The 22,570-nt window shown below is 40.2% G+C and overlaps 1 protein-coding gene across 11 annotated transcripts in view; it reads left to right on the top strand.

Annotated features, from left to right (window-relative positions):
• The window catches only part of ELMO1 (engulfment and cell motility 1), a 295,982-nt gene that overhangs the window by 62,150 nt on the left and 211,262 nt on the right, over nucleotides 1–22,570 (top strand). For 9 of the 11 annotated variants that reach the window (XM_090142301.1, XM_031590444.2, XM_031590446.2 and 6 more), the window contains 2 exons: nucleotides 9,380–9,430; nucleotides 18,775–18,944. In XM_090142301.1, the coding sequence (XP_089998427.1) occupies nucleotides 9,380–9,430; nucleotides 18,775–18,944 (221 nt within the window). Of the gene's footprint in view, nucleotides 1–9,379; nucleotides 9,431–18,774; nucleotides 18,945–22,570 lie in introns of those variants that run through there. The other 2 variants (XM_090142300.1, XM_090142302.1) reach the window with 2 other exon arrangements.

Here is a 22,570-nt window from a genome sequence, read left to right as displayed (position 1 = left end):
CAAGGGATTTGAGCAGCTGCCTCACAATGCAGGGCTTCCTTTAACATCTGCAGCACAAAAAAAGTGAATGCTGAGGAAACACGAGGGGAACAAAAGCAGTCAGATCATGACCCTGAACAGCATTTGCTACTCTTACAGCTGGAGAAAGAATCTGAGGTTAGATATGACAATGGGCTGACTCAGTGGCAAATGACTTAAGTTCATTTTTAGTCACTAAAAATTTTAATAAGGTGTAAGTTAAGAAATGTAGGTAATCATCAACATCGTGCTTCTTGGCGTGACAGGACTGTACTATTTTAGAAGAAATACTGAGGTAGTTAATCTATAGTAATGTTTATTTTCAGACAGGGTGCTGGAAACAGGGAGACTATCTTATGGATTTTGCTTCAGAATTTAAGGATAGCATTTTCTTTGGGGGGAAAAAAAGCATTGACATTTTGGATGAGTGGAAGCTTCCTGCATGCTGTTTACCTATCACTATTCAGATTTCTGAAGATAGCAAATAAAGCAAATTATACCCATGGTATGGAAGCAGTATGTACCTAATGCTGTCCAACTCTACAATCTGTAAACGGTGCAGTTTTGCATATAACCTTCTAGTGTGGGAGCTACCAATGCTTCTGTTACATTAGATCTGCAGCCGTTCAGCAGCATGATCAGTCATTTAGTCTGAAAGTTGGCTGTTCCTCCTCACTTCATTCACAAAAAAAAAAAAAAGAGAAACAAATCCAGAGCTTTCTTTTGTCATATCCATGATTGGAACTCACCTTCCAGCCATGCCATTACTAGGATGCTAAGGAATGGAAGGCAGTGAAGAAAGAGGTGGGGGTGGAAAGAAAATTCAACTACGTTTTTCTCTGGAAACTTACAGTCGCTTTAGCTTGAATGCTGGTGAAACCAGAAGCCACATCCTAAAAAAGTCCATGCTTCACATTATTTACTCATTTTCAGGTAGAGTCACCTGCAAAACCACCATCATTAAATATCACTTGCTGCGTAGAGCAGCAGTGCTATTATGCTATGAGCAGACATCCTTCTGATGGATTAAAAAAGAAAAAGCAAAAGTTATTTTTAACCTGCGTCAGTTCCCCAAATCAAATAACCACAGACGGTTGTACCCATAACACGGAAGCGGGAGGCAGATAACAAGCAGCACCATCGTCCTCTGAAAACTTAGATCATGAGAGCAGCACCCTGCAAACTAAACATCAGGAAAGACAGACTTAGCTGGGCACATCCTGTTCTTGGTGAGATCATGTGGGGAAATCAGAACAAGGAAGTGAAATGGACAGTAAAAAAAAAGTGAAAGTCGTGTTGAAATTAGTTTTCTGATGCAGTTCAGCCAGTGCATTCGTGCACAGCACCCCTGAGGGCCAGGACAGGAGCAGTGGCTCCTTATCAGATGCTGTTGCTAAGAGAAATAGATAAAGACCTAAGCTAGGATGATGGTTTGCAGTCACTTTTGACAATTGGAATCATAGCTTGTTACGATAAGGTGAAGCCTTGCTTTTCAGTCTCTTGTTCATTCCTACCACCGTTTCTGTATGTGTAAACAGTTGTAGAACTACTGAATGAGTCAGTAAGGGAACTAACCCAGCAGAAAACTTACCGTTTTGATGAATTTGTGATGGAGAAGACAGAAATTACTGTTACAGTGTAAACAGGAAAGAGAGGCAGCTCATCTTGCAAGCAATAAATGCAAAATTGCTCTGAGGTTTGTTTAAGGGGAAGCCTGCAGGTGCTTGTATTTCTGTGATGTGGGCGTCGTACTGCTCCTGCCTTGCTTGTGCCCTTCTTCTCAGACACAGAGTCTGTAAATGAAGCATCCCTTCTCCATTTGTTATTACAGTCAGATTTTGCCACAAGTTCATTCCACATCAGCCTAAGGTAGTTCGATGTCCAATTGATGGACATAGGAGGTCCTAGCTGTTTTTTTTTTTTAAAGCCAAATTTCATTTCTCTTTCCATGCTTCCATTAACTTCTCCTCCCCAGTGCATTCTGTGACAAGATTCCAGGGTCCTGCCCCACACCTTACATCAGATCAGGCAGACTCTTGGTTAAGTGAATGTAATGAATTCAAATGGCATGAGATGATTCCCTCTTCCCACACCACCTGGAGAAGTTGTCCATTAAAAGGTTGTCGCCAGTATGAAGGCAGTGGCAGGATCTCCTGGAAAATGGCAGGAGGAATTAGGACTGTCCCTGTTCAGTGGTGAGCTCTGATGATGGTTCACTGCACCTTATAAAACCATCCATCTTTCTAAATAGGTTCATATTCAAGGATGAAGAATGTTTAAAGAGCATTCTTCTGTCAACCAGATCTCATACAGAACTGCTTCATATCAGCTGAACTGGAACAGTTGCCCAGTGTCTGTAGTGTGATGTGCTTACATTCAAGTGCTGTAAAAAAAGACAAGTATTTTCAGAGCCTTTCCTTCTTAGTTAATTATTTGTGAGGCAAATTTAGGAATTGATTTCAGAAAAATAAATATATGTTCTAGTCCCTCTGTATATATAGCAGTTTGACAAGACAGAATAATTTTCTTTGGAACATTTAGCTTGAACCTGAATTCTTGAAAACCTGGAGTAGCTTGCTTGAGAAGGATGACCGCTGTTCTTGAAGTCAGCTCTAGAGAAGCAGGATTGAAAGTCATATAAACACATGCATAGTCAAATTTTGCTTCTGTCCACTGGAAAATTCACTCATGTCCTCTGTTTTTTGGAGTTTGCAGGGCAGTGTGTTAGTAGCAACCATCAAGCAGGTAGGAGCATGACCAGTCTGACACTGTGTGCTACCTGTAGTGTTAGCAGATTCTGCAAGGCTTTGCAGGTGCCACAAAATAATAAGTAGTGTAGGAATGTGAGGGGAATACTGTGTCACACTGATGGTAGAGAAAAGCAAATGCTGGACACTGGTACAGTTCAAATCTGGTCTGAAATCTGCCATTTATGTATCGTTACTAATGAGTATATTTTCATAAGTATATTTTCATGAGTAATGCTGAGGGGTGGGTAAAAGGAGCAGGTCACTGAATACATTTCTTTAATTCCCTGCTTTTGTGCTGCTTTCCATTCTTATTTTAGGAGTACCTTCAGTGGTTCAGATACCTTCATTATTAAGTCTTCACTGAAATTCAGTTGATCAATGAAAACAGTTAAAATGCTAAAAATGTGAATGAAAAAGCCTTCAAAAACACTCAGCTTTACAAATGATTCACTTCTTGTCCTGCTATTTGCATATACTCCCACACAAGGAGCCTTTAGTGGCAAGATGGAATTTCACATGAATATACAACTACGAGTTGTAGTCAGCAAAAATTCAGTCACGAGCAAAACCACCTTTGAGAATGCACAAGCACCCGTGGCTCCAGACTGCTTCCCAGCTTGGGGAAGATGAGAATTAGAAGAATTTTCCATGCGTAAGTAGAGCAAGGAGCTGAACAATGACAGCAAGAGCAAGGTAGAGGCAGGTCCCTTTGCAGAACAGCACAGAAGTCTCTCAGAATAAATGGAGGTGTCTTAGTGTCTGCTCTGCTCCGTTTCATGCAGTGAGCACATAAGGAGACAGAGGTGGCAGGAAAGAAGGTAAAAATCACAGGGAATCTTGAAAGGCGTCAGGTTAAAAACAAACAAAAAATCCAACTTAAATAACAACTGAATAAAAGTGGATTACAGTCAATAAGCTGTCAGTGAGTAAAATTTAATTCAGCATTTTAATTTGAAACTGTGGCACCAGTATCATTGTATGCTGGGCATATCCTGATGCATGTCACAAAGCTGGCAGCAAGCAAGCTAGTATTTGATTCCTAGTAGTTGCTCTGATGCAGTTTCACCACATCCTTGCCTTAGCAGCAAAGTCAGCATTGACAGCGTTCTTCCTCAGCTCCACACCCTTCCAGTCCCCTGTATTGCTGTTTATCGCACCTTCAGATCTGACAAAATAACCATTTCTGAGCCTGTGCTGTGAGCTAAACAGTGATCCAGGTCCTTTGCCGTCTTTTTGTTCTTAGAGGCCAAGTTTGAGCTAAAAAGGGTTCCTCTCAGACACAGGGCCCGTGGTGGGCAGTGCAGACACACAAACAAATCTAGAGGAGGCAGACTGTGCCTTCAGGGCCAAGATTAAGCAGAGTTAAGGGACCACACGTATGACTGCATGTTCTTATGTCAAAAAGAAATGATGCTCTCTGGTTGGTTTAAAACAGCACTACTGATGGTGCCTAGCATCAGCTGGCTGCTGCAGCGTGCTGAGTCAGTCCTTTAAGAGAGACCTGTCTTCTCCTGAATTGTAGCTAACTCTAGCACCAAGTATATTTCATAACTAATTTTTTGTTGTGTCAATTCGGAGGAGGGTACAGTAAGATAATAGAAGTGTGAAAATAGGGAAGCATCAACTAATGATGTAAATAAGTAAAGAACTTTGTATTTCTTTGCAGTTGTTAGCGTGGTTAGAGATGCCTGTGAATAAGAGTGGGCAAGGGTAAAAGTAGTGCTGAGCAGGCAATAAGCACAGAAACCAATGCTTGTAGGTTTTCCTCAAATATGTTAAGAAAACGTACAACTCCAACCAATTGTAGTGAGCTGAATTATGAGATATTTTCCTGGATATAGCAGGTTATTATAAGACAAAGACATGGCAAAATAAACTTCAGTGTTGTGTGATATTTTTTCTGAAGTGTATCTGGCACAATTGTTTTGGTAGCATTTTTTGAAAACAAACATACGTACCTTCATCCTCCCCAGGGTTTGGAGTACTCTTAATGTTCTATTAACTCTACTGTTTACATGCAAGCCTGTTGTATGAGTTTTGAGCAACTCTGACTACGGCACAATAAAAGCAACATTTTGAGAAGCGACAGAATCTGGTGGAAGATGATCTAGGTTTGTGTTGCTTCAGCTGATGGACTTGGAAGTTAGAAGTTCCTAAGAAGAGAATACAAAGCAAAAAGTCCAGGTATCCTCTACTCTTGCAGTTTTGTAGTTTTTTATATTGTTTATTTGCATGTTGAAAACTCAGCTTGGAAAGCATTGTGTAGGGCTGTGGTGCTTGGAAATACTATGTATTCAGTTACATTCTTGTGAGTGTAGTCTCTTGCTAGGTGTAATACTGCAAGTGGGGCTCATTTGTATCCATAGTATGACTGTTGTCTTATTCCTAAGCAGTGTTTATAACAGATCTGTCTCCTTGTCACAATTTCCTCAGGGGCAGGAACAAGTTACACAGGAATAAGCTTTCTTAATACATATAAACAGCATGAACCATGTCTGCAAACCTTACATACAAGTGAGAAACAGAGAGATCAGAAGCATCTTGGAAGAGCTGCCCCCTAACCCTGCAGGTGGTGGTGCACCCTGTCCTGAATAGCTGCAGTGCAATTGCCAAAGCTAGGCTGCTGAGCTGGAATGACGTCCTGTTATTGTAGAAAGGCAATCCGCAGGATGCTGTCCTTAATGCTAAGCAGATTAACTGTGTATAAATGTTGCGATTGAAATTAGCTGGCACGCTGAATACTGCATCACACAGTTCATGTAGGAAATCCTCTTGGCTTAATTGTGCACTTAAAGGCTGTTTCCTGGTAGGTGCTTAAGTCATTAGTTAGTATGGATAAACAAAATTGGATTTTTGATTGGGGAGCAACAAACCCTTTGCATGTTTTGGCTAGCTGGCTGCTTTAAGAACTTGATGCTTTGGAAACTTTCCGGTAGAAGACTTGAGCAGTATTCCTTAAGCCTTTGTCTAAATCAGGAATTGTAGAAAAACTGGCTATCTCTTGTGGCAACAGTGACTGAGTTTACAGTATAGGACAGGAAAGACTGATGTACTTTGCTATGAGCGAGACATGATTTGAGAAATGTCTTTGCTCTTTGTGGGCTGTGGGCTCTGACCTGCAGTTTTGAGTCTGAAACCTTTGGTATCTCAGATTTAGCTTGGTAAATAAACAGGCCCCAAATAAAAAGTCCAGGGATGCTTTTACATACTGCATGTGCTCTTATTCCTTTGCTATTTTATATAGAACCTGCTGACATCCAGTCACTAGAGGATAGTTTTCTCTTGTTTGTCTGTATGTGGTGTCTGAGCTTCAGCCAGGATATCAGCTTTCCTTTTTACTCTTGTTTTAAAATTCTTCTGACTGCAGAGACTTTTTCACTTGCTAGGTTAGTTGCGGAGTCAGTCTATCCAAAAGAAGTGCTCTGATGTAATTAGAGGTTTGTTTCTTAACCTGTGTGCTTGACTGGACAGAGTGTTTTAGGTTGAGCACAACTTCTTACAGGTTGGGGTTTCAGCTTGTGACAAAACTGTGGGTGAACAAAGTGTCAGGCATGCTTTCAGACTGAAGTGATGGTAAAACAGTGTAATTCAGGTTGTGGTTGACAGCTTGCTTCTACCTGAAAGGGAAGGTGTAATTTCTTCCCCGTGTTTCCCTTGTTCTTTCCCCTTTCCCCCCACAACTCTTTCATTTCTCCCAAATATGTGTTTTCACCAACTTTTTTGTGTTAGTGCTGGTGCTGAGCCCTTGCAGAGCTTATTTCTGTTTATTAACCTGACAGAAAGCTCCCTTTCTTTCTTTTCAAGTCCATTTTCTGCCACTTAATGAGGTGATGAGACTGACCTGTGAGCAGAGCTGCCCAGCGCCAGAGCTGGTGTGAGGTAGACAAGGGAGGATGTATACAGGAGAGCTGTGGGGGAACTCCTCACTCCATTTTATAATGGTCAGTGGAGTCCTCAGGTCTCCTGATATCACAGCGATTGCCTCCTCACACAAAGCCCAGCATCTTGTGTTTGCAAAGGGCTAAGAGTGTTTGCACAGGTGATTGTTGTGGCCCAAAGTGGCTTAATTTGTTACACCACAAGCTTGTTGGTGCAGCTCATTTGATAGTTCGTGTTAATTACAGCAGGAAACAGGAGAAACTCTGTGCTTAAAATTCTGCTGAAAAAATAAGTTTGTGTCAGTGCTCTTATGTTTAAGAACAGTCTATTCACTTAGCTTCAATGCTGTCAAAATAGTATTAGTGGACTAATAGAATCAAGGTCGTCAAGTCCTACCATCAATGCAATGAAACTTTATCAATTCAAACCCTGTCCCAAAGTGCAGTGTCCACACACATCTTAAACATCTCCAGGGGACTCACCACCTCTCTGGGCAGCCTGTTCAAGTGCCTGATGACCCTTTCCATGAAGAAGAATTCTTCCTGATATCCAATCTAAACCTCCCCTGCTGCAACTAGACCTCATTGCCTGGTGTTCTATCGCTTGTCATGTGAGAAAAGAGATGGACACCTCTTCACTGCAGCTTCTTGTCAGGTTCCTGTGGAGAGTGATGAGGCCTCCCCTGAGTCTCCTCTTTTCCAGACTGCCTCAGTTCCCTCAGCTGTTCCTCATAGATCTGACTCCAGTACTGAGCCTTGGAGAACACTACCACTGCTGATCTGCCAGCTGTATTAACCTCCATTGATAGCAACCTTTTTCAGCTCTGCCACCCAGCTGGTTTTTTTTACAGTACATCCACCCAAGCCATGAACAGTTTCTCCAGGAGAATGCTTTGGGAAACAGAATCAAATGCCTTTCTAAAGTCTGCAGCCTTTTCCTTGTCCACTAAGCTTGTCACCACCCAAATGAAACTCCAAACGAAACTGATGTGACTCCATGCCTGCATATGCACATGACCTAACCCAGCTGAGCTCTGGAGGTTTAGCCTAAGCTGCTGATGGAGGCAAAGGTAGTTGACACTGGCTCTCAGTCCTGAAGCAATTATTTTAATTCAGTTCCCCAAACCAGGAAGTGGTAACACTTTAAGCTGCCTTGAGCGTTTGCAAAGTGAGCTTGTTTCAGCACTGATTGAGATTCAGCCACACAAATGCAGCCTTGCCACTTCATAGAGATTCCTTAGGTGTGAGGAGAAGTATAGCTGGATCTGATACTGTTTTTACTACCGGAGGAGCAAATTTGGCACTTTGTTAGTGTTATCTCTGTTGTGTATTTAGCGTTTTTTAACTCTCTAAGGAGTAGAATCTGGCTGGCATCCCTGGGGCTGCTCTGGCAGGAAGGCGATGACACTATCAGGAGGAGACTGCTAAGGGCTGAGATGAGTTAGCTGCATATGTAAGCAAAGATGCCATAAAAAACGTCTCCCTTGTACCCGCTGTGTTGTCTGACACTTTAAGTACTTCATTTAGAGTGAAGAAGTGGTGTGGGTGGACGGTGATCCTGCGGGTAACTAGAACCGATCCCACAGAGGACTGACATTCCAGGAAAGAGACAATGTGCTGGAGTTTTATTTTGGGACTGCTTGTCCTGGTTTCAAGCAAGATTTGTCCTGTTTTTAGCTTTTTGGATTTGAAATGCGTCTGATTGTGAGTTGAGAGAATGAAATGAAATTGGGGGAAACTGGCTGAGAAGAAATGCATCTTAATTTGTTTGGTTAACCACCGGACTGCAGAAAACCTGCAACAAGGTGTTTAGAGCAAAATTAGCTTTTTTCTCTTAATCTATAAGGGATTCCTCAGATTCCTTTGACAACTTAGGGTATCAGAGGAACCATAAATGCAGCTGTGAGTATGCACTGCTCTTGCAGATATGGTCAGTGCCTGTCAGTACACTCACAGTTCTAGGAACTGTGCACTGGTGTTTTGATGGTACAAGAGGAAGCTTGCTGTAAGAGGAGCAGGCTCCCCTGTGCTAACCACACCATGCATTGCCCACAAAGCTGTGAGGACACTGTAAGTGTACCCTGTAGCTTATGCCATGGTAACTTTGATCTACCCTTAGTTTTAGTTTAATTGGACATTTTATGTGAGCTTAACCAAAATAAAATGTGTAATACCCCCCTCTTTCTGCCAGCAGGGCTAGGAGAATGACTTACAGCATGGTTGAACTTTAGTTACTGCTAACAGCAGGGCTTTTTTTACTTGGAGGGAGAATGCAAAGTCGTGGTGGCAGAGCTCAGCGGTTGGTTCCAGTGGTTTAGGTCAGCATGTTCTTGTTGTAGAAAATAGAGAGCCAGTGGGATAAAACTTAAGTTCTGCAGATGTTTAATGACAGGTTTCAGCAAACTTACGAACTCTTTAACTATGTAGCACAGTATCAGAGCCAGGCACTGTGGACAGTACATTTCAAATAAATATTTAGGAGTTGCCAGTGGAAGCTAAACTTTGAAGAATATGAAATAATTCTCAAAAGAGTTCAGGTTTGTTAAAGCTACCAATTTCTTGAAGCTATAACAGGGAAAACACTGCATACGCATTAGCTCACGTGTCAAAGAGGAAAGCTTTTGCATGCAAACAAGGGAAAATACTGTTGCTATTTCAGTAAGACATTTTGTTCAATGAACGTTTCATCTGTTTATATATCATAAAGGGAACTCTATTTTCTTTCTCTTTCAGAATCGCAATGAGATAAAAAACGGAGCAATCCTTCGATTAACAACGTCTCCAGTGAGTTATTGTTCTGTTCCTCTGTCCCTTCAATGTAAAGATTTGACTAGTACAATCACTGTGAACTGCCTTATGTATTTTCAAGCTTTAGGCACACTATATCCCCCTGCATAGGATGGTGATTGTGTGGTTACTAGATAACTTGTGTTGATCTTCTTTTCTTAATTGAGGGGGCAGGGGCAGTGTCTATGAGCGAAATTTTGTGATAGTTGACACAATTGAGTGGGTTTTTTTTGTCTCTCACTTCTCTCCCATTGAGAACACCTTTCATATCTGCTTCCCTGCTGCCACTGCAGCCTCACTCAAGTTCTCTTGTCCTGCCTGAGAGCTCAGAGCCAAGAGAAAGGCTTGTGGGTTGAATCTGGAGAGCTCTTTTGGGCAGTGCAGGTCAGAGCTTCCCCGCTGTCTGGGCTTTTATTGAGTGATCAGCAACTGTAATGTTGAGATATTACTGGTTTTGCTTTATTTTTTTTCAATGCCATCTCCTATACAGCTCCTCAAAATCATAGCAGTTACTGGTTGCCCTTTAGTAGCCTGTTTTCATGCTGTGTTGAGCAGTACCATTGCCACATGCTGAAAGCATCTATTAGTCCCAGAAGATATATTTCTCTGGCAGCAGCAGTCACATTTCCTTACTGACAAACACAGTGTGCCATTAAAATGGTTTACCTCTTTGTGGTGGTGTTGTAGCCTCTGCAGATTCAAAGCAGTCTTAGGGCCAAAGTCTGTGCCCATGTACTGCAGCTCATTTAAGCATGCAAGATGGAGCTGTGTTGGTTTAACCTTTTGGCTTCTGTTGAATCTATTAAGACTGTGGTCAGTTACTGCCATCAGATGTGAAATCATGTCTAGCTAGAAGACGCAGAGAGATCATGGACACTTTTCAGCTTGTAGGGCCTAGCCTCAAAGTAAAGGAACAGAGAAACGTATTACTACAAACTTCTCAGGTCTTCCAGATATCACACTTCACCAGATATCACATTTCACCAGATTTCCACTCTTCCCCTGCCAGCTTAATTTTTTGGTAATTTATTTCAGACTTAGGTGATTAAGTTTGCAGCTCAGGTTTGTGTGTAATTGGAAAGTAAATAAGTAAATAAGCCAATATGAAAATGGATGCATACTGCATTTTTAGTTAAATGTGTGCAATATCAACCAACAGAAGTGTGGCTTAATAACAGAAGGCACATTGAAGCAGCAACCACATGGACAAACCCAAGAGATTTGTATTATCCTTCATGTTTTTAAGGGTCAAATGCAGGTCTTTATAGCTGTCGGAGTAAGCAGGAGCTTAAGATTATGTCTGTGTCAGAGTCTCTGTGACTCAAAAGCCTCTTGCTCTTTATGTTACCACAGTACTTCGTACATGAGAAGCCTCTTACTTGTAGAGTAAACCCCTTCTGGTGGAAATTCCTCAATAATAGAAAGCCCCAGCACCAGTTCCTGGCTTCTGGACTTGTAAGAACAAATATCCACTCCATTGAAAAAGGGCTGTCTGTTGTCCATCTCGAGAAATTAAAACATCTGTGGTTGATTGGGGGTCAAAGTGGTCCAGATGTATTGCATCATTCTTCTCCATGGAGTGACAGCATGAGATGACTCATGGAATCTTTCCCTGTCTAAAATCCACAGCGAGTTGCACCATGCAAAACTGAAAAGAGGCTGTGCTGTGACTCATCTGTGCAAATGGCTGTCTGTCATCATGGTCACTTGTGAAATTGAAAATATGACCTTCAAAGAGAAGGCAAATTTGGGATTTATAGCACTTTCTACTAATAGCTGTGGGCAGAAGGGTTGGGCCTTGCTTAAGACTCTGTTTCTTTGGTAATCTGCCTTAGGTTCGTTCAGCCAAGAAGGGCTCCTTAGGATATTGGGCTTTTGCCTGCTTTCTGCCAAGTTATGGACTATGCTGGCACAGGCCTGCAGTTGTGAGTGACAAAGAGATCCTAATCTGCCATCCTATATTGTGTTTCTAGAAGGCCAGTCTACTGTCTAGTTGTGAGCACTGACCTTTAACCCTAAACTGGATACTTATTCTCAAACATCTTCTGTTTTAAGTTTTTGTTAACTTTTTCCCATAATCATGGCAGTAACTTGGATGGAGGTTTTGAAGGACTGGATTAATTTTGACTGATTAAAGAGCATTTGCATTCTTTAAATAGGGATAAAATAAAGTGCTGCGTATTCTTGCCCTGGAACAGAGCTTTTAAGGTACTGCTGAAGTGGTCATCATAGAAGTACCTAAAATAGATAGATTAAAGACTTCTGAGCTGTGGTTTTTTGACCGCTGACCCACACAATGCTTGTGTTTTACCCTGAGATGCTAACAGGCCATCTGTTTCCATTTTTCCTCTGAAATTCTATATGAAAACAGCAGTAGTGAGGGAGATATTGTGATGAACAGCCTGCAAGGTGTACTTCTGCAATACGGAGAAGATATTTTCCTAGCTGCTAGAGCTGAGTGAAAAACATTTTTCTCATTGTGTGATAATACTAAGGTACTGCATCAGTATGAACCTGAAACTACCTCCTCCTCCCCTGCTGTAAGAAAACCGTAGTGAAAGCGCTTTTCTCAGAGGTGTGGGAATTAGAAAGGAGGGAAAGGAAGATTAAAAGAGTGAAGAGGAGCCACGTTACAGATTATCCAGTGCCTGGGATGTGCCCGTGTAATTTCAGAGAGATCTGAGCTGCCTACTTCCTGGCTATTGTGGTCAGTCCTGAACTTCACAAACCTTTTGAGACTTTCTTTTTTTTCCTTTGGAGAGTTGAGAGGAATGGTTGCAGCCAGTTCTGAAGGCTGCAGGAAGTTCAAATGCTTTTCCAGTTCTTAATTTTTGTGCAGCCTTTTACCATGAGAACCAATAGTCCGACTATACCCATTCACAGTTGCATACCATGAGTCACTGAGACTTGAACAATAAAGGTGAGATGTGATCTTCTGAGTTCTGCTGCCATTAGTCTCAAATTGTGAGTTGCTCATCTATCCAGAGCAGGTACTGTTGAAGATTAAAAGGAGAAAGCAAGGAAAAAGGCAGTTTCATCTAAGAGAAATGCAATAGCATTTTTGGACTGGCTTCCTTAATGTTAGGATTAGAAATCCAGCTCCCCAAATCTTAAGTTAGTGTTTTCTAATCTGAAATTTGGATAATTTTGGGTGCACGTATTAGAGCCTCTTTTTCTGAAAATCACTGTTAATATTGCAAGAGCAAAACCACCATTCTGGTGTGCTGCTAAATCCATTCTAAATGTTTGCCTTCAGAGATTTAGAATGTGTCTATTTTAAACTTCTGCGAGTTAGAACTTTGTGAACATCAGTCGTCAGGCCTGGTGGGAATTTGAACTGCCTCTTTGTTTCTGCAGCTCTGTTTGCTAAGTTTGTGTGATTCTCTGAAAGGCTGTTTTTTTCCTAAACAATGCTATTTTTTCCTCAATAAACTACTCAGCATACAGACACTCTGTTTCCTAGGTAACTTGGGTACAGATTGAATTTCTCTCATATTATCTTTCTTCCAATATCATCTGTCTTATTTATTTTTACCCTCCTATCAACTTTCTTAACAATTCTTCACGCTTTTGTGCATTTTTGCTGTTCTCTGTGACCTGTTTGTCCATTTGCATTTCTGAAGGGACTCATCCAAAGTTTCTTGTGTCTGTATTTGAACATGTGTGACAGTTGAAATGCCAGTTTGCTATTGCTTATTTTTGATACTCGCATTCCAGTGGATGATGGGTAGGTGTATAAATGACCTATAATTGCTTCTGAGTGTGAGACTGTTCCAAAAGGACAGCACTGTCCTGCAGCACAGCAGGAGGAATCCAACCTTCTACTGTCTGCAGCTGTAGCTTTCTTTTGATCAGATCCTGCAAATCCTCCTCATTACAACTAATCATTTTGAAAGGTTGCTAAGACTGGGAAAACTAAGCTAAGAAAACTGCTTTTTTTTTTTTTTTTTTTTTTAAATTTTAATGGTTTTCAATCAGAACTGATTATTTGATCGCAGTTTATTTTAAAGTAGCTCCTTGGGTATTTAGGAAAACAGAGCTTGCTCATAAACCATATGCCTTTAATGTTGAATCAATGGGTTGCCTTTTCTAATGAGGCATTTAGAGTGCCTAATTGTTTGCTTTTGTCACATGCTTTTCTTTGTTTCCCTTGTTGGGGTTCAGCTGAGCCCTTCAACCTCATCCTGGTGTTCTCCCTGAATGCTTTTACAGATGTGAGTCTTGTGTGTTGGGCTTTTTTTTTTCCCTTTTCTGTGATCTGTGCAGATATATATTAAAGAATCATAGGGCTTTTCAACCAGTTTTTACTTATGCATCTAAATACTCAAATGAGTAGAAGTTTGGGGATCTAATCTCTGTGTTCAGTTGACTTAATGATCTTTAAGTCTGGTAGATACATAATTATTTAAAGATCAGTGGTGGTGATTATATTTATCATGTGATGATGAATTCATTATTAAACTCTATACCAAGAGCACTGAGTGTAGAAGTTGGTGAGCTACTTTTATATCTATCTGCTCATAATGTAAGAGGAAGGTTTGAGATGTGGAATTGTTTTCTATCCCTTTGTAGATAAATGTTCAGTCTTTTGTTTTCATGTTTCCAAAGTAATATTTTAAGTAGTAAGAGAAAATGGTTATTTCAAATGCGGGGGAAGGAAAAAACAAACATTACTTCTCAAACATGCATAAGTAGTTACTGATAGCTTTAATGTCTTTTAGGCATATTTGCATAATACGTATGGCTTTGCATCTCTAATGCTTTTATCTTTGATTTAGTACACTACTCTAGATGTGGCCCTGCTCCTCTGTTTCTGCCTTCATAACAACATGTAGCAGTTGCACAGGACTACTCTGTGCCTTACAGTTGTACAGTGCTTCAGAAACAGAAATTATACTTGCTGAGCATTTGCATAAAAATGTCAAAAATTAATATCTTTTACTAATTAAAATGGGATCTCATTGCCTACCTAGCATCAAATGCTAGTCAGGCTCACTGAGGTTGTTGAATCTGGCTTGCGTACAGTGATGGTTATTTAAACATCTGCTCCTCCGTTGCTTCCTGTGAATATTCACTTGTAGGTGAAGTGGAAGTGACGTGCCAGGAGAAGGTAGCAGCTTAAACCAATACAGAGTTTCAACATGTGTTGATTCAAAAGAAATCACAGAAGTGCACATTTGGTTTGAAAAAAGCTGCATTTGGTAGTTAATGAAGGTCTATATGTCCTTTTCTAGCAGAAAACAATGTGAATAATATCTTCAGAGAAGATGAAAGTACTCGTATTTGATTTTATTATTCTTTTTGTAAAGAAGAAAGAGGAAAAATGATCAAGTAATGATAAAACAGCTGCAGAGAGTTTTAATCAATAGAGTCCAGATTTCTTCCCTGGCACACTGATCTTTGGTGGTTGTGTTTGGAATCTTTATCTTCCCTTCTGCCTTGGCTTGCTGTATTTTATATTCTGTGTGCATATGTGTAATAACTTGCTTTCAAAGTTTGATGCACAAACTCTTCAGTGCCAAAAAAGTGATAATTTGTTCAACAGAATCCTTTGTTAAGATGATCTTGGGATTCTTAACCTCCAAGTGACTATTTGAGTCTCTAAGCAAGCCACATCTTGGATTTGGGTCATTAGTTTTTCTTTTTAATCTGTCAATCTCATCAAGCTGTTCCTTTTAAGCACTGCATCTCTCGAAGGGCAACCTTTCTGGCTGTCCTTGGAGCAAGTTGTTCTAGACTAGACATGCAGCTTATTCCTCTTGATAACCTTTTGAAATGCATGGGCTTCAACAGCACGCATTCTACGAGTTTTCTCTCTTCCTGCCTTTCTAAATAGGAGAGCAGTTAATGCTGTCTTTCATTTACTTGACCAGATGTCTTTCTGTTAATTCTCTCATAATAGTTCTCAGTTGGGCAGATTTTATGTGTTTATTTATTGTTCTTACTTGAATGATATTTCAGTAAGAGCAGAGACATGGCAGCTAGTTGTGTGGTTGCTTTAATGAGCTGCGCTCTCCTGTCCATCCAATGATGGGCTGTAAATCATTGAAATATCTCCCTGGTAAGTAGTTAAAGCATATTTCATCTGAGTTTCATTTTGTAATGCATTCATAAATGAACTGTATGTTCCATAAGCATGTATGAATGCTATGGCAACAAGGCCTAGGTGACCTGAGAGAATTGCGTGGTATTCACTGAAGTAATGTTCTCACCCATCGGGCATTTGTAATGACAATAGCCAGCACTCCTTTTGGCCATGTTTTCACTGAGACACGTGCTAGTATTTTTGCTGACAGAAATATTTGTTTACCTGTTTAATCAAGATCTGCTCTGTCATTGCCAGTTCTTTTCCGATGCTAGATGGAGTAAGGTTTGTTGGATGTAAAGCTTGTTCAATATACATCAAGTACAGCTGTGTAGAAACTTTGCTGATGGGACATATTGAGCATTGGTATAGTCTGATATAGACTATGGCATTAGTAAGATCTCTTTTATGTGGCAGGACTCAACCACATTTGTGACAAAGAGACATTGCATTATAGATTTTGTGCTCTGTGCAGGAGACTACGCTGTCTCAGATTTAAGATTGTTTTGGTTTTAGTGTTGTGAATTGCAAACTCTCACCATCTTCACAGAACCCAGGGCTAACACATCTCTGTTGAAAGGCTGGTCCTGCTGCTGTTTGGCAGTGTAGGTGAGCTGTTAACTTGCATTGCTATACTGATATTCTCAGTTTTGGTGAGAGAGAAAGTTAACTTTTTTCCCAGATTCGTGTGCAATGGAAGTCTAGAACTGGAAGCAGCAATTCCCATCCTCAGGTGGCTTTGATTGAAGCAGGGTTTCCCCCCACAAGTGGAAGGGGGAACTTGGCAATTAATAAGCTGCTGTTAATGTGTATGAAGATGAGGGGTTGTTTATTCAGCAGTTACAGCAATGATTCCTCCTGGCACTATTCACATATACTCTCTTGCTTGCTGCTATGCTATACATGAGGTCACCATACCCACTTATCTGGGTCACAGCTCTGCAGCCCAAGTTTCAGCCCCTCCAGTTTGCTGGTTGAATGCTGCTTAGTCACAGTGAATCTGGTGTTTTGTTCATCTTTTTCAATTTCTTTTATTTTCATGAGGTCCACAAGCCTTCAGAAGACCTTCCCATAGAGAGCTGGGAGGACTATAGACTTCAGCAGGCAGGACTCAGTAGGCAGGTAGTGAAGAATTAGGGGTGGTAGTCTCCCAGAACTGTGACAGATGGTGGAAGATGTGCACTGACCTTAATGAGTTGAATAATTTAAGCAACCTTTTTCAAAGTCGGAGGAGGGAAGCTCCTAGGGCAATACTGAGGACTTTCCAAAGTACTTCATTTCTGAGGTAAAGGGGAATTCAGGCGTTGCGTGTATTCTGAGAATGAGAACATCTTCCAGTTATTCTGGGGAGTCCTGAGAATAAATAGCTTCATAAAGGCTTCTTTTTTTTCTGTGAGGTATGAGCTGGCAGTTGAATGTCACTTCGTGCAGTACTAGTGGTTGCCCTGAATTCTTATAGGTGCTTCTACAATAGTACTTCATCAATACTTCCTTACCCACTCTAAAGAAGAAGATTCGGAGGTAGTATTTTGTGAAGCTGGAAGTTTAGTGGAATCTATTTTTATTTTTTCTATAGGTTTTGGCAAATGATCTAGCCTATCAGCTGCTTATGTGTGATTACCATTCAGACAGCCACTGTCATTACAAAGAGAAGGCCATCATTTCTCTACTGCAGTTCAAACCAGTTGATGAGAGTAGCTAACTTAGGTGGCCGAGAGTCAGTTTGGATGACAGAATTCTGCCTTGTTATGGGTAATGTAACTGCTGTGGCTGTACCACCTAGTGCTTAAGGAATAGAATAGCCCAGGACTAAAGATATTCTGTTTCCCTTAGCTGAAGATGCTAACCACAGTTATCTTAATTAGAAGTTATTTCTTCCCTGTACATGGCTTCTTTTCAGCAGATAGGTTCTGACCAAAATCTGTGTGTAGGCAATACATTAATTTTTGTGTAAACAATGGGAAATAATAAATTTTTCTGATCTGGAAGAGCATTGGGACGTTTAATTTATTAATATTTGTAAAGCAGCTAAGATTATGTTGATAGGAATTTTCATCTAGAACAACACCACTGTTTTTTTTGTTTTTTTTTCTCTGTTCTGTTTAAATGTCTAGTATCTGAGGAGAGATCATCTCTTGGTTATCTTGGAGGGTGTATAAATTCCTTGAAAAGAAAATGAATTATCTGTCAGCACAGCCTTTTTTTTTCCCCCTTTTTCATTCTTCTCTTGCTTAGAAAAAATAATAATCTCAGGAAAAATAATTCTGAGCAGAATTTACCATTAATCTGGTTTTCTAACAACTCATAGCTTCTCATTTACCTTTCAGTGCAGATAAGAAGTGAATTTTGGAAAACAGAGTTTCACAAGTATCTGCATATAATGTGGAGGGTGGCTAGATGTATGGGCTAGGCTAGCAATTAAATGATACTTTTGGATACTGTGTTCAGGTAACTGAAAACATCAAATGGAAAATGGGAGATGTAAAGTATTTGTACAGCTCAACAGGAAGGCAATTTAATACTCTTCATTTTCATATCCTTTAAGCTTTTTTCACATTGTCAGTTTGGATTTTTTTTGTCTCCCCTACTGTATTGAAAGAGTTAATGGACAAAGTAGCAGTAGATATTGAACTAATAGTAGTAGTAGATATTAAACAAAGATGTGTGAATGGTAACATCATAGTATGTGAGAATTAATCATTCCTATGCTCCTTGTAGAGAGAATTCAGGGTTTAAAATGGGTGCTGGACAAATGGGAGAGAACTGAGGAGCAGAAGACTTAATGCTGGGTTCTATTGATATAACCTGATTAGGACAGTATGTGGTCTTTGTTACTAAAGGTCACAAGAAGTACATAAACCAATGTTAAACATTCACAGAAAAAAAATGCTGCTGTTGGTATACTGATATTGCCTGATCTGATGTATTTTATTTCTACTTCTATTGATATGACGCATAAGCCCCTCAAGCCAAAGGCTGTTTTGTCTTCCATAATGCTTGAGTTTTGCCTGCCATAGTGGGATATCTGTCCATTGCTCAACTTATCATTTTGCAACTACCCAAATAATTATACATATATTGGTGAAGTAATAAATGAATAATACAATTTTGTAAAAATAATATGCATTTGAGCTACTTGCAAGTGTTATATATCATTAATGGCCATCATTCCTGTTTGTGCTAACATTTTATTTATTACTACCACTGTAATAAACATTACTTTGTTTTTATTTTATACGTTTCATTTTTCTTTTAGGCTCAAAATGCACAGCAGCTCCATGAGAGGATCCAGTCTTCCAGTATGGATGCAAAGTTAGAAGCATTGAAAGACTTAGCCAACTATTCACGGGATGTTACATTTGCCCAAGAATTTATAAACCTAGATGGCATTTCTCTCCTAACACAAATGGTTGAAAGTGGCACAGAGTAAGTATTCCATTCAAATTGTGGTATTTTTCCTGTATGAAATGTGGATTGGCTCTCTCTTGTTCTGATTGCCTGAAGTATTTTTACATACAACTTTTAAGGTGGCTTAAAATGAAAGATCTATACAGTTCTCTGCTGCTAGGAGAGTATATTCATTTTCAGTGAGAATGCATTATGTACTTTTAATTTTCCTTAACAGTGGGCTGGTGGGAGAAGGGGATGAGCAAAGTCGCAAGTACCTACTATGCTGTAAAATACTGAGGAAGGATGTGGTCCTACTTTCTTCCCTTTGAAATTGATATTCATCATTGACAGTATCTTTAAATGGTGATATTTAAGTGATGTGTGAAAACTGTGTTTTAAATTTAATGTTTCTCAGAACGTTGTAGTCTGTAACAGCAAAACTTAGCATCTTATTTCTATTTTTATTACTTCAATTCTGGCTAAGGTTTCTCAAAGGATAGTGACTTAATGAAATTGAGAGCTGACATCTGAAAATATCATCTTTATGCTTTACTGAAACATCTTACCAATTTTCACCACTGGTGAAACTTTGAACTGTGGTTAAGACAACTTTCTGTTGTCTTAATGTGGATGCTACTGCCAGAAATATATCAGATGAATTGTTGCACTATTAAATTATGTTCTAACAGTTAATACTTCAAGTAGACTTTTGAATTCAAGTGAGAGCTTTTAGTGCATTGCAGTGTGAACCTCTGTTACAAGTGAAGAAATCAATAATTCCCTCACATTCTGCTGAGAGAAAGTAAATACTCTGAAAATAGCCTTCTTGTTCATTGAGGATATTCGGTCTTGTGGACTGGACATCAGAAGCCAGTTGCTGCAATCAGTCTAAATCTTTTCAAATGTGCTTGTGTTTCCTTAGGCTTGAGAAAGTGAATAATAAAGGGAGTAAAGCAAAAGTAGTGGATGGGCTTTGAAATATAATCATCTGTTATGATCTCAGCAAGATGTACTGGAAATTTGTCCCTATCCCCCCCAAAAATATCTGCAATCTAGTTTGCTATTTTGGAAAATATAAGAGCATACTCTTGCTGATCACTGCCTGTTATGTTTACAGTGATTCATTGGACTTTGGAGTTAGGCAGTGAGGACTCAGTTAGTTAAACTCCAGTAGTATCCTGGAGTTTGTCCTGGTTTCATCTTGGGTTTATGGTCTTATTTTTGGCAATGGTGTGGTCTGTGGGACATACTATGTTAATTTAGTATCTAGAAGCCTTTTTTGTCCATACGTCTGTCAAGTTGTCTTATGTTCATATACTTTGTGTTTCAGGGCCAAATTAAATTAAAACTAAAGATAGGCTTAAGTTAGTAAAAGTACAAAGTTACGTCCACCACTTCCCAATGAACTAATACCAAATGACATGGAATGGCATGTGCAGTTATTCCTATAAACATCACAAGCAATTTAAAAATCACTGTATCTGTAGTTTGTTTTGTCATGGATTCAGTTAAATGGCTCACTTACTCCACTGCTGAAGGTGTTTAGATGACAGCATTATACTTGATACTGAAACAAAAAACATTTTTTTAAAATTTTTGTTATGTTTCTTTTAGCTGCATCAAGGCTAAAGCCCTCCTCACCCTTTAGACGTATCTGTATTATTGTTTTGTAGCTGAGAGCTAGGCCAAGCTGCACCATACTGTTCTGGATTAAAAATAACATTCTGGAAGGAAAAACTACTTTAACCCAGCACTGATATTGAAAGAAGCATGCAGCAACTTGTCTAGTAACAACTCCTGCTGAGGGCACATGTTTTGGAGTACATAGGAGGCTGGTAGGCTGCACTAGTCCGTTGCATTACTGTTGGTGTTTTTTAAAAGTGCCTTTCATTTGGAGGAATTTCAGATTCTTCCTTTTAACTGGTGTAACGTATCACCGAAGAGGCACTGATCAATGTTTGTCTAATCTATTTTTCAGCGTTTCTGCCTGCGTGGAGAAATGCTGTCTAGTTCAGGCAATGAACAAAGATGCAGATAGTAAATATTTTGTGTGTTGGTGAGCAGTCAGTGCTGACTTTTCCATGCTTACCAACCTAGACATTCTGCAGATTCTGAGTCGTCCATGCTTCTGTATTTTAACCAAGTCTCCTTTTGTGAAGGGACGTCATCTGTGCTACACTGTGCATTCCATTACACTTCTGTGCTTTGCATCACTGTCTGATAAACATGTTTAACAGTACTTGAGATTTAATGAAAGCAGCAAATGCTGATACCAAGAGATTCAGTAACCTAAGCCAGCTGTGGTACTACTACTTCCCTTTCTGGTTTGACTTCAAGCTATTGATCCTGACCTCCTACTTTAGACTCAGTCGTTCATTGGACTTTTGATGTTTTAGCACATTAAGCTGATAGAGAAAGTACTTCCACAGGAGAATCCTTAATAAGTTCCTTTTTTTTTTTTTTTTAACTTGGTTATTACAACAAAAAAGCTTGTCAGAATGACCTGTGAGCAAACTATGTGTGGGACATAAAGAAGAAAAAATATATGGAGAAGAGGGTTGAGCAAACAGCCTTGAGTATTCTGGGCTAACAAGGAAAAGCAAATGGAATTAGTATAATGTCCTCATATGTTCTCTAGTCCTGCTTTTGCTTGGCCCTGTTACAGTACTGTTAAGATGTCCCTCAAGATGCTGGCCAAACTGGATGGCCTGGCTGAAGTCCTCACACCATTAGGTCGTATGCTGGGCCTTCTGGGCTATGCTGCTGACCAGATCGTGGGAATGCTGCAAACCAGAAAGCTCCCTTTTCCCTCCCCCTTTTTGTTCCTCCCTTCCCCCCCTTTTTGTTCCTCCCTTCCCCCCCTTTTTGTTCCTCCCTTCCCCCCCTTTTTGTTCCTCCCTTCCCCCCCTTTTTGTTCCTCCCTTCCCCCCCTTTTTGTTCCTCCCTTCCCCCCCTTTTTGTTCCTCCCTTCCCCCCCTTTTTGTTCCTCCCTTCCCCCCCTTTTTGTTCCTCCCTTCCCCCCCTTTTTTTTTTTTCGCCCTTCCCTATCCCAGTACTTGCCACTTTTCTCTAATGGTATTTTTAGCTGGCCATAGGCTGGCTTACCCAAACGATTATGTTAGCATAATGCAGTGGGGGCAGTCGTGGCGGAGGAAGGAGCAGACAGAAGTTTGAGGAAAGGACAGAAACTTCTTTGGCTGTTTCAGAAGGCCATGTATTTATTTTGTAAAGATACTCTCAACTCAGTATATCATTACTGTGCAGATATCTTACCCACCACTGAGTTACTGTTAAGTGAGCCTTGACTGAGACTACAACTCAACCGTATGGCTGAGGAATCCTGACAGTTTGATGCTGCTATGAGTAGTCCAGCTGGTCCAGCTCCAGGCCCTCTTCTGTGCTAATCCTTGCTCTCCAGAGCAGCTCTTCTGCCTACCTTGAATTGATTCTGCTGTCTGGATACTTCACAAAGCCAATACAGCTTTTTAACTTGAGAAATATTCACTTTGGTTTTGCGCAGATTTTGAGACTTGCAGCTACCACAAAGGAAAAGGACGTGAATAAATGCAGAAAAGATGTATGCGTTTTTGTTTGTTTGTTTGTTTGTTTTTCCTCTTTCTTCTTTGTCTGCTCTGGTATTAGAGCCCAGCGATTGGCATCAA

Source organism: Phasianus colchicus, chromosome 6 (genome assembly GCF_987193195.1).
Source record: "Phasianus colchicus chromosome 6, bPhaCol1.hap1.1, whole genome shotgun sequence".
NCBI lineage: Eukaryota > Metazoa > Chordata > Aves > Galliformes > Phasianidae > Phasianus > Phasianus colchicus.
This window is presented reverse-complemented; position numbering and strand designations above follow the sequence as displayed.